Here is a 27,936-nt window from a genome sequence, read left to right on the forward strand (position 1 = left end):
ATCGAAACGCTGAATCTGGAATCCCTGGAACTGCACCGAGTGAGTATTCTTTTATCTACAAGGGTATATAAGCTTCGGCTGGTCGAAGGTAGCTTCCTTTCTTGTTTTATTTTGAGGTGTTTGTTCTTTCTCTGGACTATTAACCTCATTATTAGCCAAATCCTCACGTGCATTCAAGTCAATGACATTTGGTTTTTCTGTCCTTGTTTTGGTTAACCGTATATGTATAAGCGTCAGCTGTTTTGTTCACATCTCCCCTCTCAGAAAACAAAAGAACACGAAAGAAAGACACTCACCATGGAATCTAATATTTTTTAAATGAAAATATGTCCTAGATGGGATCGCACATCTGCTTAGCCACAAAGAGGAAGACGTCTTTTATTATGTATGTTATTAATGTTACATGACAATCAACAATCACTTATTTACAACAGATTCTTTTCATATATGCAATCCGTATTCGCCTTTAAGGGGAATCGAGTTTTTGCTAAATTAATTTACTATGTACACTATTTCTTATAAGTTTTTTTAACGTACTTCTTTCTAAATATATACAAAAACAAAACGCGAAAAACAAAAGACTCTGTTGTTCTACCCCACACCCAGTGTTACCGCAGCTGTATCAATAAAAATAAATGTACGTCAAAATAGCGTCGACCAGTTAGCAACGAAAGTGGAACGGTGGACTTTGGAACACTGGGGGCATTTTTATTTTTTTTTTTAGGCGTTTTACTCAAAATCTGTGGGTTTGATTTTAATAAAACTTTTAGACTTTTAGCTTGAATTAACGCTTAATAACCAGGTTTAGCGTGCATATTGGCACAACCTCTGTGAGGGGAGCAGTGAACCAAATGGTGGATACCCGATTTTTCAAATGCATTTTTGAAACACTTTCAGGCCTCGGACTTGGCCCCAACCTATATAGATCGATAGATATTTTAATTCTAAACAATTTTGCATCAAACATTTTTCAATTCGGCCGCCAAATAGCGAGGAAATTTAAAAAATAAAAATGCCCCCAGTGTTCCAAAGTCTACCGTTCCACTTTCGTTGCTAACTGGTCGACGCTATTTTGACGTACATTAAAAATAAACTAAACCTGGAAAGTTAATGTGGCCATCGCTAACGACAAAAACTGTGTCATTAGCGTCGAAAGTGAAACGCTGGTATTTGGGAATAGAGTACTTTCATTTCTTTGTTTATGGACGTATTTTTATAGCTGTACCAAAGTAGCCAAATATTCCGATCTTAATTTTCGTAATGCGGTTATTCCACTACATTATTGGGCTCATTCATTAGAGCAATTTTTTCTCAGCCTGCACATTGGGCCAGCGAGCCGATTTTTCGACGGAAATTAAATTTTTTAAGCTAGGTTCTTCAAATTTGGTACGTATGATAGTGTCAATGCACATAAAAATATATCTAAGTTTCAGACCGACCTGACCACGCCTTCCCCAGCCGCCCATATGATATAATTTCCTCTTATTGATACTTGTACAGTAATAAATAATGCTAGCACTCGTTTAATTCAACAAATGATTTTAATTCATGTTTTAAACACTTAACCTTAATATTAATAAGTAAGAAATAGCAATGCATTCAAAATGACTATAAATAAGTATTTTACATTTAAAAATATTTAAATTAAAAATTTAAATTTAAAGAAATTTAAAAATTTAATCTTTTTTCTCCGTGCTTAAGTCGAATTCTTTCAGTTCATCATAAATCCAACTCGAAACGGCAGATGCGCTACGATTGTTTTGTATGTAGATATCAAGCAGTTGCTCATAGTACATAGTACAATTTTGCTCATTCATCAGAGCTACTGTGAAATGGGATCAATAATAAAAATTGATTTGATTCTTTTTGGTTGAATTGTCAAACCTCTTGCGACTAATAGGGTGCTATAAACAAATAAGAACAATACAAATTTTATTTTAGAGTCCTAATTACTCCGCCGCCAACTAAAAATAACTCTCATATTTCTAAATGAAGACATAACTACGTCTAAAAATTATTGCCGGATATGATAAATTTAAAAACAATTACATATGTACTTTGAATAGCCTAAAACATTTTAAAAACGTGGTAAAAATGTTTTTTCGTGGCAATGCATAGCATTCAACCTTAATGATTTAACCAGTTAAAGTTATTTGAATTATAAAGTTTAAATTAACGTCTAGATTCTAAGTGACCATGCCTTCTTATTCATACAAATCCAAAAAAGCATATGGGTAAGAATTTCTCAACTGCGCATATGAAATTTTAGACTTTCTTCAAACTCGGGTACCTCGTAGAGTTTGGTTTTGATTTTTTTGAAATTTTATGGTGTTTAGGGGCGCTATGAATTTTTGAAGTGAAGAACTTAAAAAATGTTCTCAAACTTCAAATTAGTATATCTCGAGAACGGCTTAGAAGAACAACGTGCAACTTATATAAAGTGGATCACATTAATATTCGGTTTATTGTTTTTTAACTTCAAACGTGAATAAAAGCTTTGTAACTAAAAAAATAAAAAACATAATAGTGGTAGGCGAAGGTCTTCACCGCACATTCCAAAAAAAACAATCGATTTTTTTTTTGTACCTTTGCTAATTATACCCGTTACGCGTAGAGTAAAAGGGTATATTGTATTCGTGCAAAAGTATGTAACAGCTAGCCATGTCTGTCTGTCTGTCTGTCTGTCTGTCTGTCTGTCTGTCTGTCTGTCTGTCTGTCTGTCTGTCTGTCTGTCTGTCTGTCTGTCTGTCTGTCTGTCTGTCTGTCTGTCTGTCTGTCTGTCTGTCTGTCTGTCTGTCTGTCTGTCTGTCTGTCTGTCTGTCTGTCTGTCTGTCTGTCTGTCTGTCTGTCTGTCTGTCTGTCTGTCTGTCTGTCTGTCTGTCTGTCTGTCTGTCTGTCTGTCTGTCTGTCTGTCTGTCTGTCTGTCTGTCTGTCTGTCTGTCTGTCTGTCTGTCTGTCTGTCTGTCTGTCTGTCTGTCTGTCTGTCTGTCTGTCTGTCTGTCTGTCTGTCTGTCTGTCTGTCTGTCTGTCTGTCTGTCTGTCTGTCTGTCCTGTCTGTCTGTCTGTCTGTCTGTCTGTCTGTCTGTCTGTCTGTCTGTCTGTCTGTCTGTCTGTCTGTCTGTCTGTCTGTCTGTCTGTCTGTCTGTCTGTCTGTCTGTCTGTCTGTCTGTCTGTCTGTCTGTCTGTCTGTCTGTCTGTCTGTCTGTCTGTCTGTCTGTCTGTCTGTCTGTCTGTCTGTCTGTCTGTCTGTCTGTCTGTCTGTCTGTCTGTCTGTCTGTCTGTCTGTCTGTCTGTCTGTCTGTCTGTCTGTCTGTCTGTCTGTCTGTCTGTCTGTCTGTCTGTCTGTCTGTCTGTCTGTCTGTCTGTCTGTCTGTCTGTCTGTCTGTCTGTCTGTCTGTCTGTCTGTCTGTCTGTCTGTCTGTCTGTCTGTCTGTCTGTCTGTCTGTCTGTCTGTCTGTCTGTCTGTCTGTCTGTCTGTCTGTCTGTCTGTCTGTCTGTCTGTCTGTCTGTCTGTCTGTCTGTCTGTCTGTCTGTCTGTCTGTCTGTCCTGTCTGTGTGTCTGTCTGTCTGTCTGTCTGTCTGTCTGTCTGTCTGTCTGTCTGTCTGTCTGTCTGTCTGTCTGTCTGTCTGTCTGTCTGTCTGTCTGTCTGTCTGTCTGTCTGTCTGTCTGTCTGTCTGTCTGTCTGTCTGTCTGTCTGTCTGTCTGTCTGTCTGTCTGTCTGTCTGTCTGTCTGTCTGTCTGTCTGTCTGTCTGTCTGTCTGTCTGTCTGTCTGTCTGTCTGTCTGTCTGTCTGTCTGTCTGTCTGTCTGTCTGTCTGTCTGTCTGTCTGTCTGTCTGTCTGTCTGTCTGTCTGTCTGTCTGTCTGTCTGTCTGTCTGTCTGTCTGTCTGTCTGTCTGTCTGTCTGTCTGTCTGTCTGTCTGTCTGTCTGTCTGTCTGTCTGTCTGTCTGTCTGTCTGTCTGTCTGTCTGTCTGTCTGTCTGTCTGTCTGGATGTCTGTCTGTCTGTCTGTCTGTCTGTCTGTCTGTCTGTCTGTCTGTCTGTCTGTCTGTCTGTCTGTCTGTCTGTCTGTCTGTCTGTCTGTCTGTCTGTCTGTCTGTCTGTCTGTCTGTCTGTCTGTCTGTCTGTCTGTCTGTCTGTCTGTCTGTCTGTCTGTCTCTCTGTCTGTCTGTCTGTCCGTACGAACGCTGAGATCGCGGAAACTATAAAAGCTAGAAGATTGGCATTTTGCATGAATATTCTAGGAGCTCCTACGCAGCGCAAGTTTGTTTCAAAAAGGTTCCACGCCCCCTCTAACGCCCACAAGCCCCCTTTAACGCCCACAGTTTTGAAGCCATTATGAAAATAGTAACTGATATGTATACATTTCCGCCATTCATGACCAGTAGTACCAATAGCATTGGAAAAAATCCGCCTTTTTTTCTGTGGTCACTCTAATTCACATTATGTTAATGCAAATTTTAAATTATTTGAAATAGGGCGCGCGCTTTGTCTCTTTTTGCTCGTATACGTTTTTCACAACTGCATTCACCTGCGCTAGAGAGAGACGGAAGATGTGCTAGGCAGAATTGAAAGTTCTAGAAAGCCTCTTCTAGAAAGAGATCACTGGGTGAAAATCAAGCGGCGAAAAACATATAAGAAGGCATATTTCTATTAAGTTGTTTAGCTGAGTAACGCGTATCTAATAGTCGAGGCACTCGACTATAGCGTTCTCTCTTGTTTTTTGACTATCACGTACATCCTTTTTTTACATAGGTAAAACTAGCCCAGAATAGGCAAAAAAAAATTTTTAACAAGTGCCAAACCATTTAAACGACCTTATAGGCAATGACTAGCATTTCAAATGTCAAATTAAGTTTATTTCCTAAATAAATTTTGAGTTTTTTTACAAAAAGGTAAAACCGAATATTAATGGGGCCTAAATATTCGGGTTGTTTTTTTAAGGAAGGATTTCTTTAAAATTAAAAATAAAGTATTAATATATGTATATCAATGAAAAGGTAATAAAATAAGCTTTATTTCTGCATTATTATGTTATTTATTTTTTAGTTACAAAGCTTTTATTCACGTTTGAAGTTAAAAAAACAAAAAACCGAATATTAATGTGATCCATTGTATTTGTCCCTTTCTAAGCCTCTAATGAACGCTGTAATGAATGAGTCGAACAATCGGTCCGATCACTATGGACGGCAGTCCATGTAGTGACGAAGCGCACCAGGAGAGTGTGCGAAGGCGACTACTATATATACACGAAGAAATGAAAATCTACTGTGATGGTCCGATCATAATGAATGATACACCTATCGAAAGGTATTGCGAAAACTAACAGGATTGCATACCAAGACTCTAAGAAAATCAATTGGCTTGGGAGAGAGAGCGGTGAAAGTGAAAAAGTGAAAATTTCGAAATTTGGAGCTGTTGGGGCCGGTGGGGATAAATGCCCCCTCGCAATGCTTTAGTTGTATTCCTTTTGAAAATACCCGTCGAATCCGACACTCCGTTCAAAAGTTATAGCCAAAAAAAGATTTTCTTCTTCTTCCCAAAATGAAAATTTAATTCTGTTTGTCAGTTTATCGAAAACATGTTTTTTAAGTTTTGAAAATTTGATATGACGTTCATCACATCGATATAAAAAACTTTTGTTCTACCACTTTTGGAAAAACTCGCTAGTTTAGCGGGAAAACAGCTATAAATAGCAAAAATTCAGAATTCCGTAACTTCTATACTACTAAAGCTACAGACTTGTGCTGCATCTCGTTTGAAAGGTATGTTTAAATGCTATAAACGCCCTGTATATGCAATTTGTGTAAACGTAATAGTTAAAATGATATGAACAAAAGAAATTTTTTTAAACTTTCTTTTTAGCTTTTTTTAAATTTTCTCAAAAACGGCTCTAGCGATTTTCTTTACAACTTTAAACTGTATAGCCCTTGAGATTCCTTAAATTTTGGTATATAACACATTACTGTAAAAAGTCACGTTTAAAAGTTATTCAGAAACGAAAATAGCCACTTTTGCCAGCTCAGAACAACTAACGCTCCCTGAGTATTGAATTTTGTGGGAGGGTATCCGAACTGTATTTTAGGGTCATGGAATCAGTAAATTTGCACTATTTTGTTCTACGACTTTTGGAAAAAGCCGCTACTTTAGCGGGAAAAAAGCTAAATTTCGTTAGTTTGTAAGTTCAACACTACTAAAGGTACAGACATGTGCTATAACTCGTTTAAAAGGTATTTTGATATACTTCATCGCCTTTTTAACTTAATTCGTTTAAATACAATGGCTTACAAATTATAATTGACCAATTTAAATTTAAATGTATATATTAGCTCCTATGAGAGCAAATGTAAACAAACAAAAACTTCTGATATCAAATAAAAACACCTCTTAACGAGGTAAAAAACTAGTGACGATCGCACCTTCAACGTACAAAAGTTCTGATATCAACATTTGTGACGAAAAATTATTACACTCGTTATTAAATAGACTTTCTAATATTTTCTCATTCGGCACGCTGCAATAGAAAATGCCTGTAAAGGGAAAAAGGCTGGAATAGTTTGCTAGGGCGGGCCGAATGAGAAAATATTAGAAAGTCTATTTAATAACGAGTGTAATAATTTTCCTAATAGGGTCTTCCCACGGCGCTCCATCCACGATCTACCATCCGTAGAACATTTTGCCGTTCCGAAAATTTCCCAGTTATTCCGTCATCAAATTCTGACGGACTTTAACGGGCTCTTTTATGCGATAGTTAGGCGATGTTTTCTCGGTGCAACTCTGAATTCTTCCTCTTGATTGTGAAAATCGATGGCGGGAAAAAATTAAATAATGCTTCAGCTCTTTGTTTTTTGGGTTTTTTTTTTAATTATTTGTAAAAAAATATAAATTTTTTATATTAATATTGGCTAGGCAGAGGCGTAGTAAGAGCGGAGTGTTGGGTACGGGAGGTTAGGCCCCCCCCAGTCAGCAATGTGCATGCGTACTCGTTGTAGGATATGTTAAAAACGTACAGATATGTTTTTAACTATTTTCTTAATCTATTTATTGTATTATTCTACAATAAAATTAGGAGAACGCAATTTCACGACAGTTTTCCCGAGTTGAAATCCGCCTTCGTTAATGTTGAGCTGAGCAACTGCTCTTCAGTCAGCTGTTATTGGATGGTAGATGGTGGCAAAAATCCCAGCCGTTTCAAACGGATGGACTCTATGGGAAGAGGCTATTAAAATGATGGGTGTCAAACTAGCTATGTACATCAAAATAGCGTCGACCAGTTAGCAACGAAAGTGGAACGTTGGAATTTGGAACACTGGGACCATTTTTATTTTTTAAATTTTCTCGCTATTTGGGGGCCGAATTGAAAAAATGTTGCAAAATTCTTTAGAATTAGAGGGGGCCAAATCCGAGGTCTGAAAGTGTTTTTAAAAATGCATTCGAAAATTCGGGTATACACCATTAGGTTAACTGCTTAACTGCTTGTGCCAATATGCACGCTAAACCAGGTTATTAAGCGTTAATTCAAGCTTCTTGTCTGAAATTTTTATCAAAATCAACCCCACAGATTTTAAGTAAAACGCCTAACAGTAAACCAATCTCGGAATTTTCCGATACAAACAAGGGGGCCAAAAATTAATTTGTCTGGGGCTCCACTCATAGAGGTTGTGCCAACATGCACGGTAAATGGGCAGATTAGGGATCTTCCTAAAAAAGTTGTATAAAAATTTCATGAAAATTAAACCCACAGTCCCGCTGACTGCGCAAGCGAGACACTAGAGCTGGAAAACGATGTTTACCAACATCGATGTTTCGATGTTTTTTTTATTTATTTATTCGCCAACAGTAAAAAAACCTTAACTGGCTACTAACTAATGCTAAATTAAATACTAAGTGAGGCAAAATAATTATATAAGTGTTTCTTGATTAAATCTCTGGGGGAGCATGGCACATTGGGATGAAAAGCCTTTTTTTGGCATGAACTCTAATTTTAAAGATACGGATTTAAATTTTTTTGTACATAATATTAAGACCATTGTTAAATTTCGGTTTTCATTAGTTTTTGATTTTGACCACGCCCACATGAACCACCCCCGACCGCGAAGGTAATTTTAACATACAAATACAAATTCCAATTTTTTTTTTCAGCCTCGACGAAGTGTACCTCCTAAACTAATGACTGGAACTCAATGCTGTGTATAGGAAAGTTAAAGAACATTCTATTACCTGTAAATTGAGTATAATATGACCCAAATCAGGTTATCAAAACTCAAAATAGAAAATAAAAAGTGGCAAAAAACGTTTTATACACTTAAAAAAAATTGACACCATACAAAAATTTTTAAGTGCCCATTTCTTAATTAGGGAGATGTACTTAACCGGAAAATTAAGGTTGTCTTCGATGAGGAAGAGGTCGATTTCATTTTGTAAACTGGTGATATAAGCTTAGCTTCGTGTGGGGATCTTTAAATTGCGCGGCATTTCTTTTTACAAAACCATACATAGCGTAGGCCTTAGGAATAATATAGTTAGTATGTTCAATGAACATAAATTTACTGTCGAACATAACTCCTAGGTCCAGGGATTCATTTCTCATGGACAGAATATGGGAGTCAATGCACAGTGGTTTCGCTTGTATGGGAGCCGCGGCCAAAAATACTTCTAGTTGTTATATCGTTACGAAATTTTTCCCAAAATTCTATAAAAATATTTTAATTATAGCAACAAAAAATTGGACATGTCGCCCGACTATGTCCTATAGCTTCCATACAAAATATCGGACCAAATTTTCAGTTTCAAATTTTTTTTTATTAAAGTATTATTGCATTTAAATTATATTTAAGCGGATAAGAAACCATGCCTTCGGGTTCTTGTCCGTCCACAAATATTAATCCGTTAGTTTTGATTATTACCTGTAAATTACTTAAAAATAAAAAAACCCAGTAATAATAATAAACAAAAAATCCAATAATAGCAAAAGAAAACAAAAATTACAATTTGAACCTAATAAAAACACGAAACACGAATAAAGAACACAATAAACAGCTGATTTGACCTTAAAGACAAAAATAGAGGCTGTTAGTAGATTGTTGATTATGGACACATCTGCAAGTATCTGCAGCTAGCTTTAACTTTTTTTATACCTTAAGGTATTAACAATTACACTGAATAAAAAATGAATCGGAAAATCTTGGGGGAACACAGTTAAAACTTTAAGTAAACATAAAAAGACGAATACAACAGCTGCTAAAAACATTAGAAAGTAATTTCATAATAAGGACAACACAAGTTAGCTTTTATTAATATTGAAACTTAAAAATAATACCTTTAACTTCAAAATCCATATCACAGAATATTAATTTGGACACGTAATTTAAGAAATACACGCTTTTAAAGTTAGTGATGCGCGCAGTTTTGCTTTGCAACTAAACACGTTCTCACGACTTTAGGTCTATTTTTAGAAAGTACCGAAAGTTTTCCAGAAAAATCTGGTATGCCACGAAAAAGCTTGAGCATTTTAGAGAAAATTTGCATAATCTTTGCCAATTTTGGGTTCTATCGATTTTTTGAATTTTGGCCTATGGGGGAAACCACTGTGCAATGGAATGCGAGAAAAGGATATTAATTATTCGTTTACTGTACCTAACGAAGAAACATTTTGACAAATTCAGAGGCAAATTTTACGAGAACACCAATTTCCCACGTAAGGTCACTATCGGAGATAGAATTCCCAGCTCTAAATATTTTAAGATCGTCAGCGAACAACAGGAACTCCGAGTTCTTTATGTAATAGCTAATATCATTTATGAAGACAATGAACAGCAGCGGACCCAAAGCACTTCCCTGATGAAGGCCAGAAGTTGCCTCATATGGGTTAGAGTAAACAGCATTGCATTCAACTCTGTAAATCCGATCATCTAAATATGATTTGAATCAGCTAAGTAATAGTGAGTGAAATCCCACTTTGTGCAGTTTAGCTAATAAAGCATTATGGGAGACTTTATCAAATGCTTTAGCGAAGTCGGTGTAGACCACATCAACTTGATGATGACTGAGAAACGAGTGGGTGCAAAAATTATTGAGCGTAGCTAAATTTGTGGTAGTCGACCGTTGAGGCATAAATCCATGTTGGTTTGGACTGATGATCCGACCAACAAGGAAAGTTAGCTGCTTGGCTACAATTCGTTCGAACATTTTTGAGACATTGCTGAGCTTTGCAATTGGCCTATAATTTGAAACAATATTTTTTGAACCCGACTTGAATATAGGAGTAACATGTAAGTAATAGATGGAAACTGGCCACCATCTATGCGTAAAAACACCAGTGGAAAGAGATAAATTAAAGATGATTTTAAAGGGCTCACAAAGAACACCTATACAATTTTTCAAAATAAATGGAGAAAGGCCATCACAATCTAATTTTGTTGACTCATTAAAGCTTTCAAACGCCAGATGGCAATCAGAATCGGTGACATCTAAGCAACCAATATTTAACATAGTAGGTATGGCATTGAGCGAATCATCGTCATTCCGCAGCGAGCACGGCTCAAAGTTAGATGCAACTCAAACTCGCGCTTATGCTGTTTGTAACGGTTAAAGTCACCAGCATCACCGCTTTCTAAGTAGCGCTTATAGAATTTATTTCTAAGGTTTTTATATTTCTTTAGTCATTGCGTGACTGGTACCGTACCGGTACCATTGACTATGCCACCGCCTAAACCTCCCCGTGTTACCCTCTTCCAAGTAGACAGTGACCGGCAGCTAGCTGTTCGTTGTCCCACATAAGATTGACATAAGAAATGCAACATCAGCACAAGGCAGAATGTTGCTAAACGACACCCACTCAGCAGAGCTCCAGAAAATACTTTGTTAGCATATACTCACCCACACATACAAAATTGTAAACACATAAAATTCTTTGGCGGAGGTTTGATTTGAATCTCAAGCCACAATAAAAATTATTAAAATAGTGATGTGATGGCAGTGAGGTGTGTGATGTAAATAGAAAAAGAAAGGGGGCACAGATATAATAACGATAAAATTGAAAGGCATAAAATTAAACAACAACAAAGAACATTGGCAAGAATAGTTTATTACCTGTAAATTACTTAAAAATAAAAAAACCCAGTAATAATAATAAACAAAAAATCCAATAATAGCAAAAGAAAACAAAAATTACAATTTGAACCTAATAAAAACACGAAACACGAATAAAGAACACAATAAACAGCTGATTTGACCTTAAAGACAAAAATAGAGGCTGTTAGTAGATTGTTGATTATGGACACATCTGCAAGTATCTGCAGCTAGCTTTAACTTTTTTTATACCTTAAGGTATTAACAATTACACTGAATAAAAAATGAATCGGAAAATCTTGGGGGAACACAGTTAAAACTTTAAGTAAACATAAAAAGACGAATACAACAGCTGCTAAAAACATTAGAAAGTAATTTCATAATAAGGACAACACAAGTTAGCTTTTATTAATATTGAAACTTAAAAATAATACCTTTAACTTCAAAATCCATATCACAGAATATTAATTTGGACACGTAATTTAAGAAATACACGCTTTTAAAGTTAGTGATGCGCGCAGTTTTGCTTTGCAACTAAACACGTTCTCACGACTTTAGGTCTATTTTTAGAAAGTACCGAAAGTTTTCCAGAAAAATCTGGTATGCCACGAAAAAGCTTGAGCATTTTAGAGAAAATTTGCATAATCTTTGCCAATTTTGGGTTCTATCGATTTTTTGAATTTTGGCCTATGGGGGAAACCACTGTGCAATGGAATGCGAGAAAAGGATATTAATTATTCGTTTACTGTACCTAACGAAGAAACATTTTGACAAATTCAGAGGCAAATTTTACGAGAACACCAATTTCCCACGTAAGGTCACTATCGGAGATAGAATTCCCAGCTCTAAATATTTTAAGATCGTCAGCGAACAACAGGAACTCCGAGTTCTTTATGTAATAGCTAATATCATTTATGAAGACAATGAACAGCAGCGGACCCAAAGCACTTCCCTGATGAAGGCCAGAAGTTGCCTCATATGGGTTAGAGTAAACAGCATTGCATTCAACTCTGTAAATCCGATCATCTAAATATGATTTGAATCAGCTAAGTAATAGTGAGTGAAATCCCACTTTGTGCAGTTTAGCTAATAAAGCATTATGGGAGACTTTATCAAATGCTTTAGCGAAGTCGGTGTAGACCACATCAACTTGATGATGACTGAGAAACGAGTGGGTGCAAAAATTATTGAGCGTAGCTAAATTTGTGGTAGTCGACCGTTGAGGCATAAATCCATGTTGGTTTGGACTGATGATCCGACCAACAAGGAAAGTTAGCTGCTTGGCTACAATTCGTTCGAACATTTTTGAGACATTGCTGAGCTTTGCAATTGGCCTATAATTTGAAACAATATTTTTTGAACCCGACTTGAATATAGGAGTAACATGTAAGTAATAGATGGAAACTGGCCACCATCTATGCGTAAAAACACCAGTGGAAAGAGGTAAATTAAAGATGATTTTAAAGGGCTCACAAAGAACACCTATACAATTTTTCAAAATAAATGGAGAAAGGCCATCACAATCTAATTTTGTTGACTCATTAAAGCTTTCAAACGCCAGATGGCAATCAGAATCGGTGACATCTAAGCAACCAATATTTAACATAGTAGGTATGGCATTGAGCGAATCATCGTCATTCCGCAGCGAGCACGGCTCAAAGTTAGATGCAACTCAAACTCGCGCTTATGCTGTTTGTAACGGTTAAAGTCACCAGCATCACCGCTTTCTAAGTAGCGCTTATAGAATTTATTTCTAAGGTTTTTATATTTCTTTAGTCATTGCGTGACTGGTACCGTACCGGTACCATTGACTATGCCACCGCCTAAACCTCCCCGTGTTACCCTCTTCCAAGTAGACAGTGACCGGCAGCTAGCTGTTCGTTGTCCCACATAAGATTGACATAAGAAATGCAACATCAGCACAAGGCAGAATGTTGCTAAACGACACCCACTCAGCAGAGCTCCAGAAAATACTTTGTTAGCATATACTCACCCACACATACAAAATTGTAAACACATAAAATTCTTTGGCGGAGGTTTGATTTGAATCTCAAGCCACAATAAAAATTATTAAAATAGTGATGTGATGGCAGTGAGGTGTGTGATGTAAATAGAAAAAGAAAGGGGGCACAGATATAATAACGATAAAATTGAAAGGCATAAAATTAAACAACAACAAAGAACATTGGCAAGAATAAATTAAATTAAATAATGTGTTGACTGTGAATCTTGTGCGACGCAACCTGGCGACCTGCAACGTCATCGAACCATTTAGTTCGACGGATTGAGTTGCAAGTAAGATGTTCGAAGGTTCGATGTTGGACGCGAACATCAAACATGCCGCTTGGGGAAAGAAACCCAGGTCGCTGGTTGGATACTCTGCGTGTCAATAAATGAAAAAGAAAAGATTATAAAAGAAATATCAATTGCAAGTGACTGTCCGCTCGTGGCTGGAATAAATGCATCGCGCAGGAATTCCAGTTAGCTTCAGCACGGTGCAGAAAAAATAGAAAGTGTGAAAGAAAAAAATTTGTTTATTAGTTGCTGCCATTAGTACCACTGCATCGCGCAAGGGTAACCGATGGACAACGTGGAAAAAAAAATATAGTAAACAGACAGTGAAATCCCAAAGACCACTGCATCGCGCAAGGGTATATGGTGAAACTCAAAGTTAAATAAAAGAAGGAATAAATTATAATACATACAAGAAGAAATTTTGCCATATCGGAAACCACTGCATCGCGCAAGGGTGACGGTTATGCAATAATAATAGAATATATATGAGTCAAAATCTGCCAAGTGGGCCACCCCTGTTCCGAAGGTCCGATTTTCATCGAACTTTTTTACTTTTCCGGTTCACAACGAAAATATAAGAACTTCATTTGAACGGTTTTGCGAAATTTTGAGTTTTACCGGAGTTATAGGGGTCAAAACATGGCATTTTTGACACTTTTTCGAAAAAGTTGCTCTCAGTCATTTTTTCATAACTTCCGAACGGTTAGAGATATCTTTATGATGTTTTCACTAATCGCTCAAGAATTATTATGGCTTTCCATAAAAAAATGTAAAAAAAAATTAAAAATTTTTTTTCTTAAAAATAAATCAACATTTTTTTTTAGTTTTTATTTTTTTCAGTGTTCTTCACCAGCTATAGAGTTTAAAACCATTTGAAAATAAAGTTTGATTCATTACGAAAAAGATCCAAAAAAAAAAAAGAGTGGCCCGGCCAAAGGTTTTTCGCAATATCGATTTGAAGAAGGGCGCACAGCGGTTTCCCATACAAAAACGGCTTGCTCGTGAAAACTGGCTGGTCAACACATGCCGTAGCGAGCGTAGCGTCAGCTGTCAATGGGGGACTTTTTGCCGTTTTGTATGGGAAACCGCTGTGCGCCCTTCTTCAAATCGATATTGCGAAAAACCTTTGGCCGGGCCACTCTTTTTTTTTTTTTGATCTTTTTCGTAATGAATCAAACTTCATTTTCAAATGGTTTTAAACTCTATAGCTGGTGAAGAACACTGAAAAAAATAAAAACTAAAAAAAAATGTTGATTTATTTTTAAGAAAAAAAATTTTTAATTTTTTTTTACATTTTTTTATGGAAAGCCATAATAATTCTTGAGCGATTAGTGAAAACATCATAAAGATATCTCTAACCGTTCCGAAGTTATGAATTAATGACTGAGTGCAACTTTTTCGAAAAAGTGACAAAAATGCCATGTTTTGACCCCTATAACTCCGGTAAAACTCAAAATTTCGCAAAACCGTTCAAATGAAGTTCTTATATTTTCGTTGTAAACCGGAAAAGTAAAAAAGTTCGATGAAAATCGGACCTTCGGAACAGGGGTGGCCCACTTGGCAGATTTTGACTCATATATATGTTACAAAAATACAAGGGAACCCGATACCACTGCATCGCGCAAGGGTATAGAAGGGTGAAAAGAAAATTAAGAAACACATACACAACACTTCCAACACAGTACAAAAAAATTTTAGTTAATAAAACAATTGAACAAATGATAATAACAAAATTTTACAGATAAAAGACACCGACACACACCTCACTTCTAAGGAAAAGGAATTATTAAAAAGCTAAGAAATACATAATCACTATGGACGGCAGTCCATGTAGTGACGAAGCGCACCAGGAGAGTGTGCGAAGGCGACTACTATATATACACGAAGAAATGAAAATCTACTGTGATGGTCCGATCATAATGAATAATACACCTATCGAAAGGTATTGCGAAAACTAACAGGATTGCATACCAAGACTTTAAGAAAATCAATTGGCTTGGGAGAGAGAGCGGTGAAAGTGAAAAAGTGAAAATTTCGAAATTTGGAGCTGTTGGGGCCGGTGGGGATAAATGCCCCCTCGCAATGTTTTAGTTGTATTCCTCTTGAAAATACCCGTCGAATGAGGGGTCATTTGTCAAAATCCGACTCTCCGTTCAAAAGTTATAGCCAAAATAAGATTTTCTTCTTCTTCCCAAAATGAAAATTTAATTCTGTTTGTCAGTTTGTCCAAAATATGTTTTTTAAGTTCTGAAAATTTGATATGACGTTCATCACATCGATGTAAAAAACTTTTGTTCTACCACTTTTGGAAAAACTAGCTAGTTTAGCGGGAAAACAGCTATAAATAGCTAAAATTCGGAAAGCCGTAACTTCTATACTACTAAAGCTACAGACTTGTGCTGCATCTCGTTTGAAAGGTATTTTTAAATGCTATGTAAATGTAATAGTTAAAAAGATATGAACAAAAGAAAATTTGTTGAAACTTTTTTTTTAGCTTTTTTTTAATTTTTTCAAAAACGGCTCTAACGGTTTTCCTTACAACTTTAAACTGTATAGCCCTTGAGATTCCTTAAATTTTGGTATATATTATGTTTATGTAAAAAATCGCGTTTAAAAGTTATTCAGAAACGAAAATAGCCACTTTTGCCAGCTCAGAACAACTAACGCTCCCTGAGTATTGAATTTTGTGGGAGGGTATCCGAACTGTATTTTAGGGTCATGGAATCAGTAAATTTGACTTAAGAGTTCCATATAGGAATCTTTTGTTCTACGACTTTTGGAAAAAGCCGCTACTTTAGCGAGAAAAAGCTAAAAATAGCTAAATTTCGTTAGTTTGTAAGTTCTACACTACTGAAGCTACAGACATGTGCTATACCTCGTTTAAAAGGTATTTTGAAATACTTAAACGCCTTAATTTGTTTAAATACAATGGTTTACAAATTATGATTGACCAATTTAAATTTAAATGTATATACTAGCTCCTATGAGAGCAAATATAAACAAACAAAAACTTCTGATATCAAATAAAAACACCTCTTAACGAGGTAAAAAACTAGTGACAATCGCACCTTCAACATACAAAAGTTCTGATATCAACATTTGTGACGAAAAAGTGTATTTAATGACGAGTGGAATAATTTTTCGTCGAAAATGTTGATATCAGAACTTTTGTATGTTGAAGGTGCGATCGTCACTAGTTTTTTACCTCGTTAAGAGGTGTTTTTATTTGATAGTTTATAGGGTCGGAAACGCTTCCTTCTACCTGTTACACAAACCTAATATACCCTTTTACTCTACGAGAAACGGGTATAAAAATGGCCATAATACTGTAAATGATACTTATTTAAATGGGTCATTTTTAATTACTTATAATTGCCAATATCACTATGGACGGCAGTCCATTTAGTGACGAAGCGAACCAGGAGAGGGTGCGAAAGCGACTACTACACACAAAAAAATTTGCTTGGTAAAATTTACAAACAAAGATAGTTACGTAACTATTTAAATAGTTACGTGTATTTTTTTTTGCTTTGGGTGTGTGTCTTTGCTAATTGTGTGTATTTTGTTGTTGTGGAATAACTATTTACTTAGTAGAATTGACAATTTTGATGGTTGGGGCCTGTTTGACCATTATTACAGTCGATTTTACCAAGTATTTTTTTTTGTGTGTATATAAGCCGCAGAATTGAAAATCTGCTGTGATGGTCCGATCATAATGAGTGATACACCAATCAAAGAGTATCGCAAAAACTAAAAGGATTGCATACCAAGACTCAAAGAAAATCAATTGGGTTGGGAGAAAGAGCGGTGAAAGTGAAAAAGTGAAAATTTTGAATTTTGGAGCTGTTGGGGCCGCACAGCGGAGCCCTATAGCGATTATCTTTTGATGAGGTATTGTTAAAGGCAATTAAATATGTAAAAAACCATCATAAGGTGAATTTTTTTTGTGAACATTTTTCTTTGTAGGAAATTTTTAAGAAAAAACAAGAGAGAACGCTTTATTCAATACGCGTTACTCAGCTTAACAACTTTAATATAAATATGCCTTCTTGTATGTTTTTCGCGCGCCCCATTTCAAATAATTTACACTTTGCACTCACATATTCCAAATTAGAGTGACCAGCTTTTTTCCAGCACCAGCAGGAGTGTTGAACACGCGCCGACGGCACCATCTATGGCACGGAATTGGTACTGTTTGTACACAAAACTGTGGGCGCCACGGCTTTTTGAGGTTTGTGGGCGTTAGAGGGGCGTGACACCTTGATAAAATAAACTTACGCTGCGTAGGAAGCCCAAGAATATGTGTAAGAAATCCCAACCTTCTAGCTTTTGTAGTTTTCAAAATCTCAGCGTTCATACAGATAGACAGACGGACAGACGGAGAGTCAGACGGACAGACGGACAGACAGACGGACAGACGGACATGGCTAGATCAACTTACGCTGCATAGGAAGCCCAAGAATATGTGTAAGAAATCCCAACCTTCTAGCTTTTGTAGTTTTCGAGATCTCAGCGTTCATACAGATAGACAGACGGACAGACGGACATGGCTAGATCGACTCGGCTGGTGATCCTGATTAGGAAACGCTTCCTTCTAACTGTTACATACTTTTGCACGAATACAATATACCCTTTTACTCTACGAGTAACGGGTATAAAAATGTTTTTGAAGTGGAACTTCTTTAGGCGCGTTATGGATTTTCGGGGACGGAGTAAAACCGATTCATTACCGTCACGAAAATCGTACATCTCCCTTTATTTTTCCTGTCTTCGCTCTGAGCGCGCTCGCACATGGTGCGAGCTCAGCTCTGCTGAGAACGTTAAATATGTTTACCTGTCTGTCTCTCTTAAGCGATAGAATGAGATAGATAGATAGAGACTGTCACAAATAACGTACTCAAAAAAAGGGCAGCTCTCGCGACGAGGGCACGTTATTAGGACTGGCACAAATGACGTTTAAAGAGAGAGCAGCTCTTCCCAGTCGGAAGTTTTGAAGTGGTCGGTTTTCGGAATGCATCCGGCTCGCATCTTTGTCCACAGTAAAAATGCGATACAGTGTTGGACAGCATCCAGAATGCATTCTAGATGCAACCCAAGTAATCACTCCCTTATAGCTTCTTTTGGAAGGCAAAAAGGGTGCAGACCGTTCAATTGTTCCTTCTCTTATGTCGCAGCCGAACCCTTGCCGAAACCCGAACGCTTGCCGATCGTTCGTTTTTTTATAGCATCCATCGGAATGCATCCGGAATGCATCCGGAATGCATCCATTGGAATGGGAAATATGAAATAATAATCTTTGAAACGGTACTTTTGAAAAAAACAAATGAGAAGAACAAAAGAAACATAGCAAGAACGCGCGCGGTTTTTTCGTTTCTTATGCAATTCTTGCCACTTGCTTTTTGGAATTTGACCAGTTAAGTGTAATTGATTTTTCGGTTAAAACAAATTTTAATCGTTTTATTTGTTTATAGTTCTTGAGTATGTATAGTGTGGCAATCTCGTCTAACGCATTTAGAAGCATTCCAAAAGATGCGTTCTGGATCGCAAGGGAAAAATGGAATTCAATCCCGAACGTTTCCCGAAGTTAAAACCCATGGCCGATGCGTGAAAAGGGAGCGCTCCAGGAGCGCTTCATGGGATTGCACCCATTTTGTCCCGCTTTGCTGTAAAAAAGAAGCTGGGTGCCCACCCAGTCGGAAGTGGAACGCATCCAGAAGGGATGATGGATAGCATCCAAAGCACCGATGCATGCGTGCCCGATCGATGAACTTCTCGCTTCCTTTTTACAGCAAAGCGGACCTTGTCCGGTCCTTTATCTGCACTGGTCGTCGTCTTTCTTCGTGTAGTCTCTTTATACCCTTCCTTCTTCTGAGATTCTGCAAAATATAGAGTTTTAAAATTTTGTTAGTACCATACAGAGCTTCGTTCAACGCAGCAAATGTGGAGAACCCTTCCTTTTGCCTACAAGTAAAACCATAACGGCACTTTTGTTACTAAAATTAAATTTAATACTTACAGTTGTTGATTTTGATTGTCTTCCGTTGTCAAAAAACCCTTCCATGAGGTCATGCAAAGAATAAAAACAATGATTAGTTAGTATAATGTTGTGAAAAATTCTTATTCGGCACGCTGCAGGTACAGTGAACCCCACGCATAATCGGACACCCTTTTTTTTTCTATCAGAAAACTGCTTTATTTAAACATTAAAATGTTATTTACTAATAACATATAAAAAAAATAGAAAAAAAATGGGGGTTCGACTATGAGTGGGGCTCACTGTATGTACAAAAACTGTGCATAGGTAAAAACCTTAAACAACTCGATGCAGTGGCCGAATAAGAATTATTTTAAAAACACTCTGTTTATTAAACACACACCCAATTATTTTTGTTGGGTTAAAAAAATTAAATACACTTTTATTTGGTTATGGCTATTTTACCCCGTTAAGAATTATTATTTTTTATTTATTATTTCCACTTATCACCGCACTATACTTACTTGGCACAAAAAAGCACAAAGGTTTGTTTTTCAAGAATTATAAACAAACAAAACGATTAAAATTGGTTTAACCGAAAAATCAATTACACTTAACTAGTCAAATTCCAAAAAGTAAGTGGCAAGAAATGCATAAGAAACGAAAAAACCGCGCGCGTTCTTGCTGTCTCTTTTGTTATTCTCATTTGTTTTTTTTTAAAGTACCGTTTCAGAGATTATTATTTCATATTTTCCATTCCAATGGATGCATTCCGATGGATGCTATAATTGCATCGATTGAAAGAAAAAACGAACTATCGGCAAGCGTTCGGGTTTCGGCAAGGGTTCGGCTGCGACATAAGAGAAGGAACAATTGAACGGTCCGCACCCTTTTTGCCTTCCAAAAGAACCTATAGGGGAGTGATTACTTGAGTTTTCCGATCGTTCCCATGGCAGTTATATGATATAGTCGTCCGATTCTGATAATATTTTATTTGAAAGATGGCATTTCCAAAATTAGCAGGTTCTTCGTTCAAAAACAACCAAGATATAATTTATTTAAAATTTTTTCCCGATTATTCCTATTAGAGCTATATGATATAGGTGTTCGATCCGGCTTGTTCCGACTTATACACTACCTGCAAAAGAAAGAAGATTTTTGGGAAAGTTTTAGCCCGATAGCTTTAAAACAAAGAGACTAGTTTGCGTAGAAACAGACATACGGATGGACAGACGGACAGATGGACAGACGGTCACTGCTAGATCGGCTCGTCTAGTGATGCTGATCAAGAATATATATACTTTATAGGGTCGGAAACGTCTCCTTCACTGCGTTGTAAACTTCTGACTAAAATCATAATACCCCCTGCAAGGGTATAAAAAGAGATAATGAAATGATTAACGTAAGAGGAATACTAGAAGTTTCATTTCTGTGGTGCGTAGGCTGGACAAATTTTTTTTTTAGGAAATCAAATACAAACAAAATTTTTTATAGGGTTCTAAGTTTTCAAATATTTTTTTTAATTTAACTTGATTTAAAAAAAAAAATGATTCAAATCGGTCAATTATATCTTATAGCTGCCATATAAGCGCTTATTACAAAGGGGAATATCTCGGTTCATTAATGGTTCATATAAATCGGGATTAAGTCATTATTTATCATTTTAACTCTGTGCTTACCTATTTTTTTTAATTGGTCAATAATATTTTATGAATGTCATAGAATCAATCAAGGAAATGTAGCATATTTTCAAGAAAATCTGGTAGAAATCGGTGTTTAATTAATATCTATATTTTTAGTAATATAACAAAATTTTAAATTTAAAATCCAAATTTGTTTTTTAATTTATCATTATCTTCATCTAGACCTTTTCATAAGTAAAATATCTTCATGATGTTAGGGCGCGCGGATGAACCAGGGCTGACGATATTTCAAATTATGAACATTTCTTGCTAACTTAAACTGCGGTTTTCTCAGAAGAGGCACAAAAGGGCAGGCTAATTTTTTTTAGAAAATGTAGTTAAATATCTAAACTTTAAAAAAAAAAAAATAATTAAAGAATATCCAAAAAAACAACAATTTTTTTGGACCACTTTTAAAATGGGCGGTTATTTTACAAAGCGAACGCCTTTTCTTGGGTCACATTTTTCATTTGCCTTAAACTTTTTTTACGTGTACTATTCGGAGAATAAGTAAACACGTGTATCAGGATTTAACCGAAAAAAAATTTTTTTTTTTTAAATTTTTTTTATGTTTGCCAAAAAACGTGAATTTTGAAAAAGTACCCTCTTATTGAAAATCTGTATCTCCGGTTGAGGAGAGGGGAATCAAACAAGTATTCCGGAGCGCGAGGGATCCAACAAGTAAAGCTGTTCCTGCTAGTGATGCCCTAGATGATCTCCTGCTAGGAATCGATTTCCTTTGCGGCATCAAGGCCGTCATTAGCTGCGGAGGAGAATTATTACAACTGGACTCAAGGGCTAAACTAACCAGCGATCGGCGAGGCAGCGAGGACACCGAGGAAATTCCAGCGGGGAACAACGCACCGGACGAGGAGTGCGTGGCTGCTCCTCCTGGAATCTTGCGTAGCAACGAGGACCTGGAATCTTGCGTGGCAACGAGGACACCGAGGAAATTTCAGCGGGGAACAACGCACCGGACGAGGAGTGCGTGGCTGCTCCCTCTGAAATATCCAGGAGCAACGAGGACACAACGGAGACCCCCACAGTAAATCCTAGCCAACCAAATCGCACTAGACGGACCCGAAACCGCCCCAAGGACCCGACAGCAAGGGAAGCCCAACCTAGTTGGACTGCGGCCTTGCCCCCAAGAAACCAAGCGGCTCAGCAGCGTAACCCTTTCCGACAAGGTACAAGACCACCACTATCGACCAAAAGAGTTCGATTTCGGGATCCAGTCGTGGAAAGCGTACACGAACCTAGGCCCGACCAATCGTCGTCGATAGGCTTCCGATGCGTGGAAAGTCTGGCCATCATCGACACCAACCCGAGCTTGACAACGGCGACGGAAGCTATGGATCCAAGGGTGAGTACTTTTCTGCAGACCGAGCTAGACAAGTTCGACCATCTGAAGGGCACATCTAATATCGCGGAACATCACATCGTTATGAGGGATGATAAGCCCATCAAACAGCGATATTACCCGAAAAATCCAGCGATGCAAGCAGTTATCAACAAGCAGGTGGACGAGCTATTGCGTGATGGACGGATCGAACCATCAAAGAGTCCCCATAGCGCGCCCATAGTGCTGGTCGGCAAGAAGACAGGTGACATCCGTATGTGCGTGGACTATCGGCAGCTGAATGCGCGATCCATACCCGATGCGTATCCACTACCCAGAATCCACCACATTCTGGAACGGTTACGAAACGCTCGGTGTATCTTAACGCTCGATCTTAATTGTGGATACTGGCAAATCCCGGTCGCACACGCCAGTCCGGAATACACCTCGTTTACTGTGCCGGGTCGAGGCCTCTTCCATTGGAAGGTGATGCCTGCGATGCCCTGCGACGTTCCAAAGAGCCCTCGATAATGTCATAGGTTCAGAGTTAGAGCCCTCGGCATTCGCGTACTTAGACGACATTATCGTTATCAGTCCGACCCTTGACGAGCATATCGAAAACCTGCGCGAAGTCTTTAGACGACTTAGGCAAGCCAATCTAAAACTTAACCGGGATAAATGTAGCTTTTTCCAGCGACGTGGCCACGTGATAAGCGAATCAGGGATTCACACTGACCCTGATAAGATCGCCGCGATTCGCGAACTACAGCCGCCTACGAATGTTCGCGAGCTACGACGCTGTCTCGGAGTCGCGGCCTGGTATCGCCGTTTCGTTCCGAACTTTGCATCCATCGTTGAACCAATATCAACACTACTCCAAAAAGGCAAGCAATGGAGTCGGGACACGGAACAGGAAAAAGCTTTCGAAACACTGAAGACCCGACTCACTGAAGCCCCAGTACTTGCGTGCCCTGACTTTGCTCAAAAGTTCTCCCTACAAACCGATGCTAGCGATCACGGGTTAGGAGCAGTCCTGCTTCAGAACATCGACGGAGTAGAGCGAGTCATAGCCTATGCCGACGATTAACACGAGCCGAGGAAAACTACTCAGTAACTGAGAAAGAGTGCCTCGCGATCGTATGGGCCATTCGGAAAATGCGTTGCTACCTTGAAGGGTATCGGTTCGAAGTCGTGACGGACCATCTGGCGTTGAAATGGTTGAATTCAATTGACAACCCGACCGGGCGAATCGCACGGTGGGCGCTCGAACTTCAACAATATCAGTTCGACGTTCAATATCGACGCGGAAAATTCAACGTAGTTGCGGACGCTCTCTCACGCCAACCCTTGGACACGGTGCGACAAGCCGATGTGGAGCCATCCCAGTGCAATTTGATACGTAAGATGACGCTGCAGGTAACTCAAGAACCTGAAAAATTTCCAGACTATCGGATCGAAGGTGGCCATCTGTACCGAATGACGGGAAATACACCCCAGGAGGAAGATCAAGTCCCATGGAAACTTTGTGTAGGCCAGGAGTACCGCCAACGGGTCTTACAGGAGTGCCACGATCACCCAACAGCCGGACACCTGGGGACACGGAAATCAGCAAACGCGTAAAAGTATTACTGGCCAGGACTCTTCAGGGAAGTTACGAAGTATGTACGACGGTGTTCCACTTGCCAGAAATACAAGGTAAGCCAACTTAAACCCGCCGGCCGGATGTTTACACGCCAAGTCGAAGAACCATTCAGCGTAGTGTGCGCAGACTTCATGGGCCCTTTTCCACGTTGTCGTCACGGAAATACCATACTATTGGTATTTCTGGACGCATTCAGTAAGTGGGTGGAGTTAGTTCCACTTCGAAAAGCAACCACACCCCAGCTAGAGCGATCATTTCGGGATAGAATTTTAAGCCGCTTTGGAGTTCCCCGTACATTCGTATGTGACAACGGGACCCAGTTCACAAGTCGGTCTTTTAAATCATTCCGTAAAAGTCTTGAAATGGAACTTCAACACACTGCTCCTTACACGCCCCAACAAAACCGAACAGGGAGAGCAAACAGGACCATAAAAACCATGCTGGCCTTGTACTTGGACGGAGCCGAGCAAAACACTTGGGATGAGCTGCTCCCCGAACTTTCGTTGGCCATAAACTCGAGCATTTCAGACACAACAGGGTTCAGCCCCGCCTTCATCATGCAAGGGAAAGAACCGAGACTACCCAAAAACCCTATTCGATCAAGCCACACCCGACCATACGTCGAACCAACCACCACTCGGAAAAAAGGCAGAGCAGATGCGGGAATTGTTTCGGATCGTCAAGGAAAACAGCGCGCGAGCATCGAACGAACAGAGACGACACTACAATCTCAGACGCCGGGAATGGCGTCCTCCGTTGTCACGTGCTATCCAAGGCCTCAGAGGGATTTACCGCAAAACTGGCGGCCAAATACGACGGACCATACAGCAAGACGACTTACAATTACAGGTACCTGGGAGTCGGAGGCGACGCACAGCCGGCCTAAGTGATATAAAGGAATACCATCACAACGACACCGACGACGACGAGCCACCTGATGCCATCGAAGAAGCCATGTCCTGAGTAGCGGGGCCACTTGCTGGTAGTCAGCCAGGGGAACTCAGTGACAGGCAGCCAAATAATTCCACGACCGAGGTTTATTATTATTATTGAATACTTAGAAACCCATTGTTAAGATAATGCATACAAATGAGTTACGTAGGAAGGAGTTAGGTTTAGCTTAGACAATCGCACTCATAGGGACATCGAGTATTTAAGATATACTAAGTTTCTTTCCCACAGCCCCATGAGTTCCAGGGATCCGAGAAGCCCAGTGAGGGGCACAATGGCCGACGACGACTACGACGTCATCACCAATCAGATGGACGAGGCTCTACAGCTTTCCATGAGAGACCTCCTGACTGACCCGTTGTGGGAACCAGACGACTTCATACAAGAGGCTGAAGCCACCGGTCTTTCCATCGACGACGTGCTCGACCTCTGCGTCCCAATAGGAGAACACCTTGGGAGCGCCAGCGACATGGACGTGGAACCCGACGGCCGATTCGGAAATTACCGCAACCCGACCCCACCAAGGCCCAGCGACGTCGTGATGTCCGTTATTGGCGAATTGTCCCACGATACCGTTCTGGCTACTACTGGCAAGTTACCCAGCGCCGCAGTGCTGGCTACTACTGGCGAGTTGCCCTGCGCCGCAGTGCTGGCTACTACCGGAGAAATGGCCAGCGTCGCCGTATGGCCCACTCCCGCCGAAATGCCCACCCTACCGCCGCGATATGAGGACATTTCCAGCGCCGACGAATCGGATACCATGGCCAGGTCAGCCGCCACGACGAACAGAAATACGGCGTCCAGAGCGCAGTCATCCCTTACCACTCCCATCGAAGTCATCGAGCTCACGGACTCCGACGACTACCGCCCACCCCTGGGGAGGGAGACGCAGCCACGACAAGTCACTCCACCGCCGTCCTATCATAAACTGTATGGACCAGGTCCCTACGACAGCCCTCGCACAATGGCTAGGAAGCAGCTGCAGTCATCCGGTATCGTCGTACCAAGGGTCGAAGGAGCCACCACCAACGAACCGCTATTCAATGGCCCCAGAACTTCCAGCTAAGCAGCCAGGGCGCGGGCCGAACTACAACGGCGAAACCCCCATAATCCGGACCCCGACGACAGCCGAACGCCCAGCGAACTCGACGGCGACCCCGGCATGGCGCAACCGCAAGCGGCCGCTAAGAGGAAACGTCGACGCAATGGAGCCAGGGCAAGGGGTTAACGACAACGGATGGAAACTGTCCACCAGATATGGGAAAAGGTCGCATGCATGAAGTTAAATATAGTTTTATGATTTTTGTTTAGATTTAAGTATATACGGCAGTAGGTTAAGAGAAATGAATCCTGAAGAATATAATTTAAATTAGCCCTAAGCGACCGCCAAAACTATCGAATAAGCTAGGAGAATAGCTAGGTTTCCCCGCCGAAGTCAGGACACAAACCATGATCACGCCACAGAAAATACTAGAAACGAACCACCACGACGAAATCCCAAAAACAGGTTTTCCAGACAAGAGAGCGACGACCACACTGTGCTCGGAGACTTCAAGCGGGAACGACGCGCGCGAAGAACTTTTGGGGAAAAAAACCCAACGAGTGAATCCAAGGAAAAGAAAAACGCAAGTCCACGTGGCCAACGAGTTAAAAAGCAGAGGCGAAAACACCAGGACACTGGCTTCGGCAATCAGGGTGAGCATAATGAGTGCGACAGGGATAGACAGGGCTTAGGAAAGGAAATCCTTTGAAATAAAACCAGTAACTCAAAATCAAAACACGGAAATACTTTGTGCAACCAGGGTTACCTCCGACTATGCCGTCTGCGAGTACTCCGGGCATTCTCGTAGAGGTTTTCTTAGCAGGAACAGCCGCGACAGTGCCGTTTGTGAGTATTCCGGGCCTGTTCACAATATTCAGGGCCGCCAGTGTTACCTCCGATTATGCCGTCTGCGAGTACTCCGGGCATTTTCGTAGAGGTTTTCTCAGCAAGATCAGTCGCTACAGTGGCGTCTGCGAGTATTCCGGGCCTGTTCGCCATAGTTTGTACCACTAGTGTTAGCTTCATAGGGTTTTCACTGTAGTGTCAACCGCTTTGTGGCCGCCGGTGCGTGTCCAGGCCCGTCCACCGCGTTTGTACACGACTCGGGGACCCGAGTAAGAATTTCCCAAAGAAAACATTTTGATACCCGTCCCTCAACTGTCTCAAAGATAATAAATTTATCTGATGAGGATCCTGGGCGGACTGAGACGCCGACCCCAGCAAAAAGCATCCTTACAATATGCGCCATATTGTTAGTTTCAATCGGTTTTTGTCAAAAAGGTGGAGCCATGTTTACTTTTTAACATATCGAATTTGTTTTAACAAGGCCTCGGCTTTTTTCTATGAATAAACGTCGCAGCATGAAGGTCTACTCTCTCACTCTTATCGGCTCCTTATGGAATTCATGTTTTCTCATCGTTTACTAGTCCTTTAACAATTTTTAATGATTTAAAGTTAACTTTTAAGTGTTTTGACAATTTCTGAATGACAAAAAGTAAAAAGTCATTTTTTAATCTATTAAAAACTTACAATTATTTTTTTTAACCGTCCATTTAATAAACAATAATTTTAAATTTATTTTATTTATTATTTTTTTGTATTATGTAATTTATTAAACATTTTTAAATATTTATTTTTAAAGTTTTTAATGGACGGCTAAACAAATAATTGTAAGTTTTTAATAGATTACAAAATGACTTTTTACTTTTTGTCATTTAGAAATTGTCAAAACACTTAAAAGTTAACTTTTAAAAAAAATTTTTAAAGGACTAGTAAACGATGAGAAAACATGAATTCCATAAGGATCCGATAAGACGTTTTTTCATAGAAAAAAGCCGAGGCCCTGTTAAAACAAATTTTTTTTGTGAAGAACCCTGTTAGTGAAGATTAGAATTAAGTTTAAATGTTAACACAATCTGCAGCCATAAATGAATTTAGTATT

At 39.3% G+C, this 27,936-nt stretch overlaps 3 protein-coding genes across 5 annotated transcripts in view; 2 read left to right on the plus strand and 1 right to left on the minus strand.

Moving 5' to 3' along the window:
* hrm (solute carrier family 16 member hermes) overlaps positions 1–621 on the minus strand; it is a 51,611-nt gene extending 50,990 nt beyond the window's left edge. For both annotated transcript variants that reach the window (XM_070213941.1, XM_070213931.1), the window contains exon 1: positions 297–621. Coding sequence is in view for 1 of the 2 variants with exons in the window: in XM_070213931.1 (XP_070070032.1) it covers positions 297–299 (3 nt within the window). In the remaining variant the exon portion in view is untranslated. The remainder of the gene's footprint in view (positions 1–296) is intronic.
* LOC138912706 (uncharacterized) lies at positions 1–26,881 on the plus strand. Its single transcript, XM_070213963.1, has 2 exons — positions 1–39; positions 25,184–26,881. Exon 2 carries the CDS (start codon positions 25,188–25,190, stop codon positions 26,016–26,018), a length of 831 nt encoding a protein of 276 aa, XP_070070064.1. The 5' UTR covers positions 1–39; positions 25,184–25,187; the 3' UTR covers positions 26,019–26,881.
* The window catches only part of LOC138912692 (uncharacterized), a 40,758-nt gene continuing 14,035 nt past the window's right edge, over positions 1,214–27,936 (plus strand). Inside the window, exon 1 of one of the 2 annotated variants that reach the window (XM_070213946.1) lies at positions 1,214–1,386. The gene's annotated coding sequence lies outside the window, so the exon portion shown is untranslated. Of the gene's footprint in view, positions 1,387–10,324; positions 13,167–27,936 lie in introns of those variants that run through there. The other variant, XM_070213948.1, reaches the window with a different exon arrangement.

The sequence above is a fragment of the Drosophila takahashii genome, chromosome 2L (genome assembly GCF_030179915.1).
Source record: "Drosophila takahashii strain IR98-3 E-12201 chromosome 2L, DtakHiC1v2, whole genome shotgun sequence".
In the NCBI taxonomy this organism is placed as follows: domain Eukaryota; kingdom Metazoa; phylum Arthropoda; class Insecta; order Diptera; family Drosophilidae; genus Drosophila; species Drosophila takahashii.

Bases quoted from the DNA above. Each gene is read 5' to 3' on its own strand.
- LOC138912706 (XM_070213963.1), top strand. From the start codon at position 25,188: ATGAGTTCCAGGGATCCGAGAAGCCCAGTGAGGGGCACAATGGCCGAC.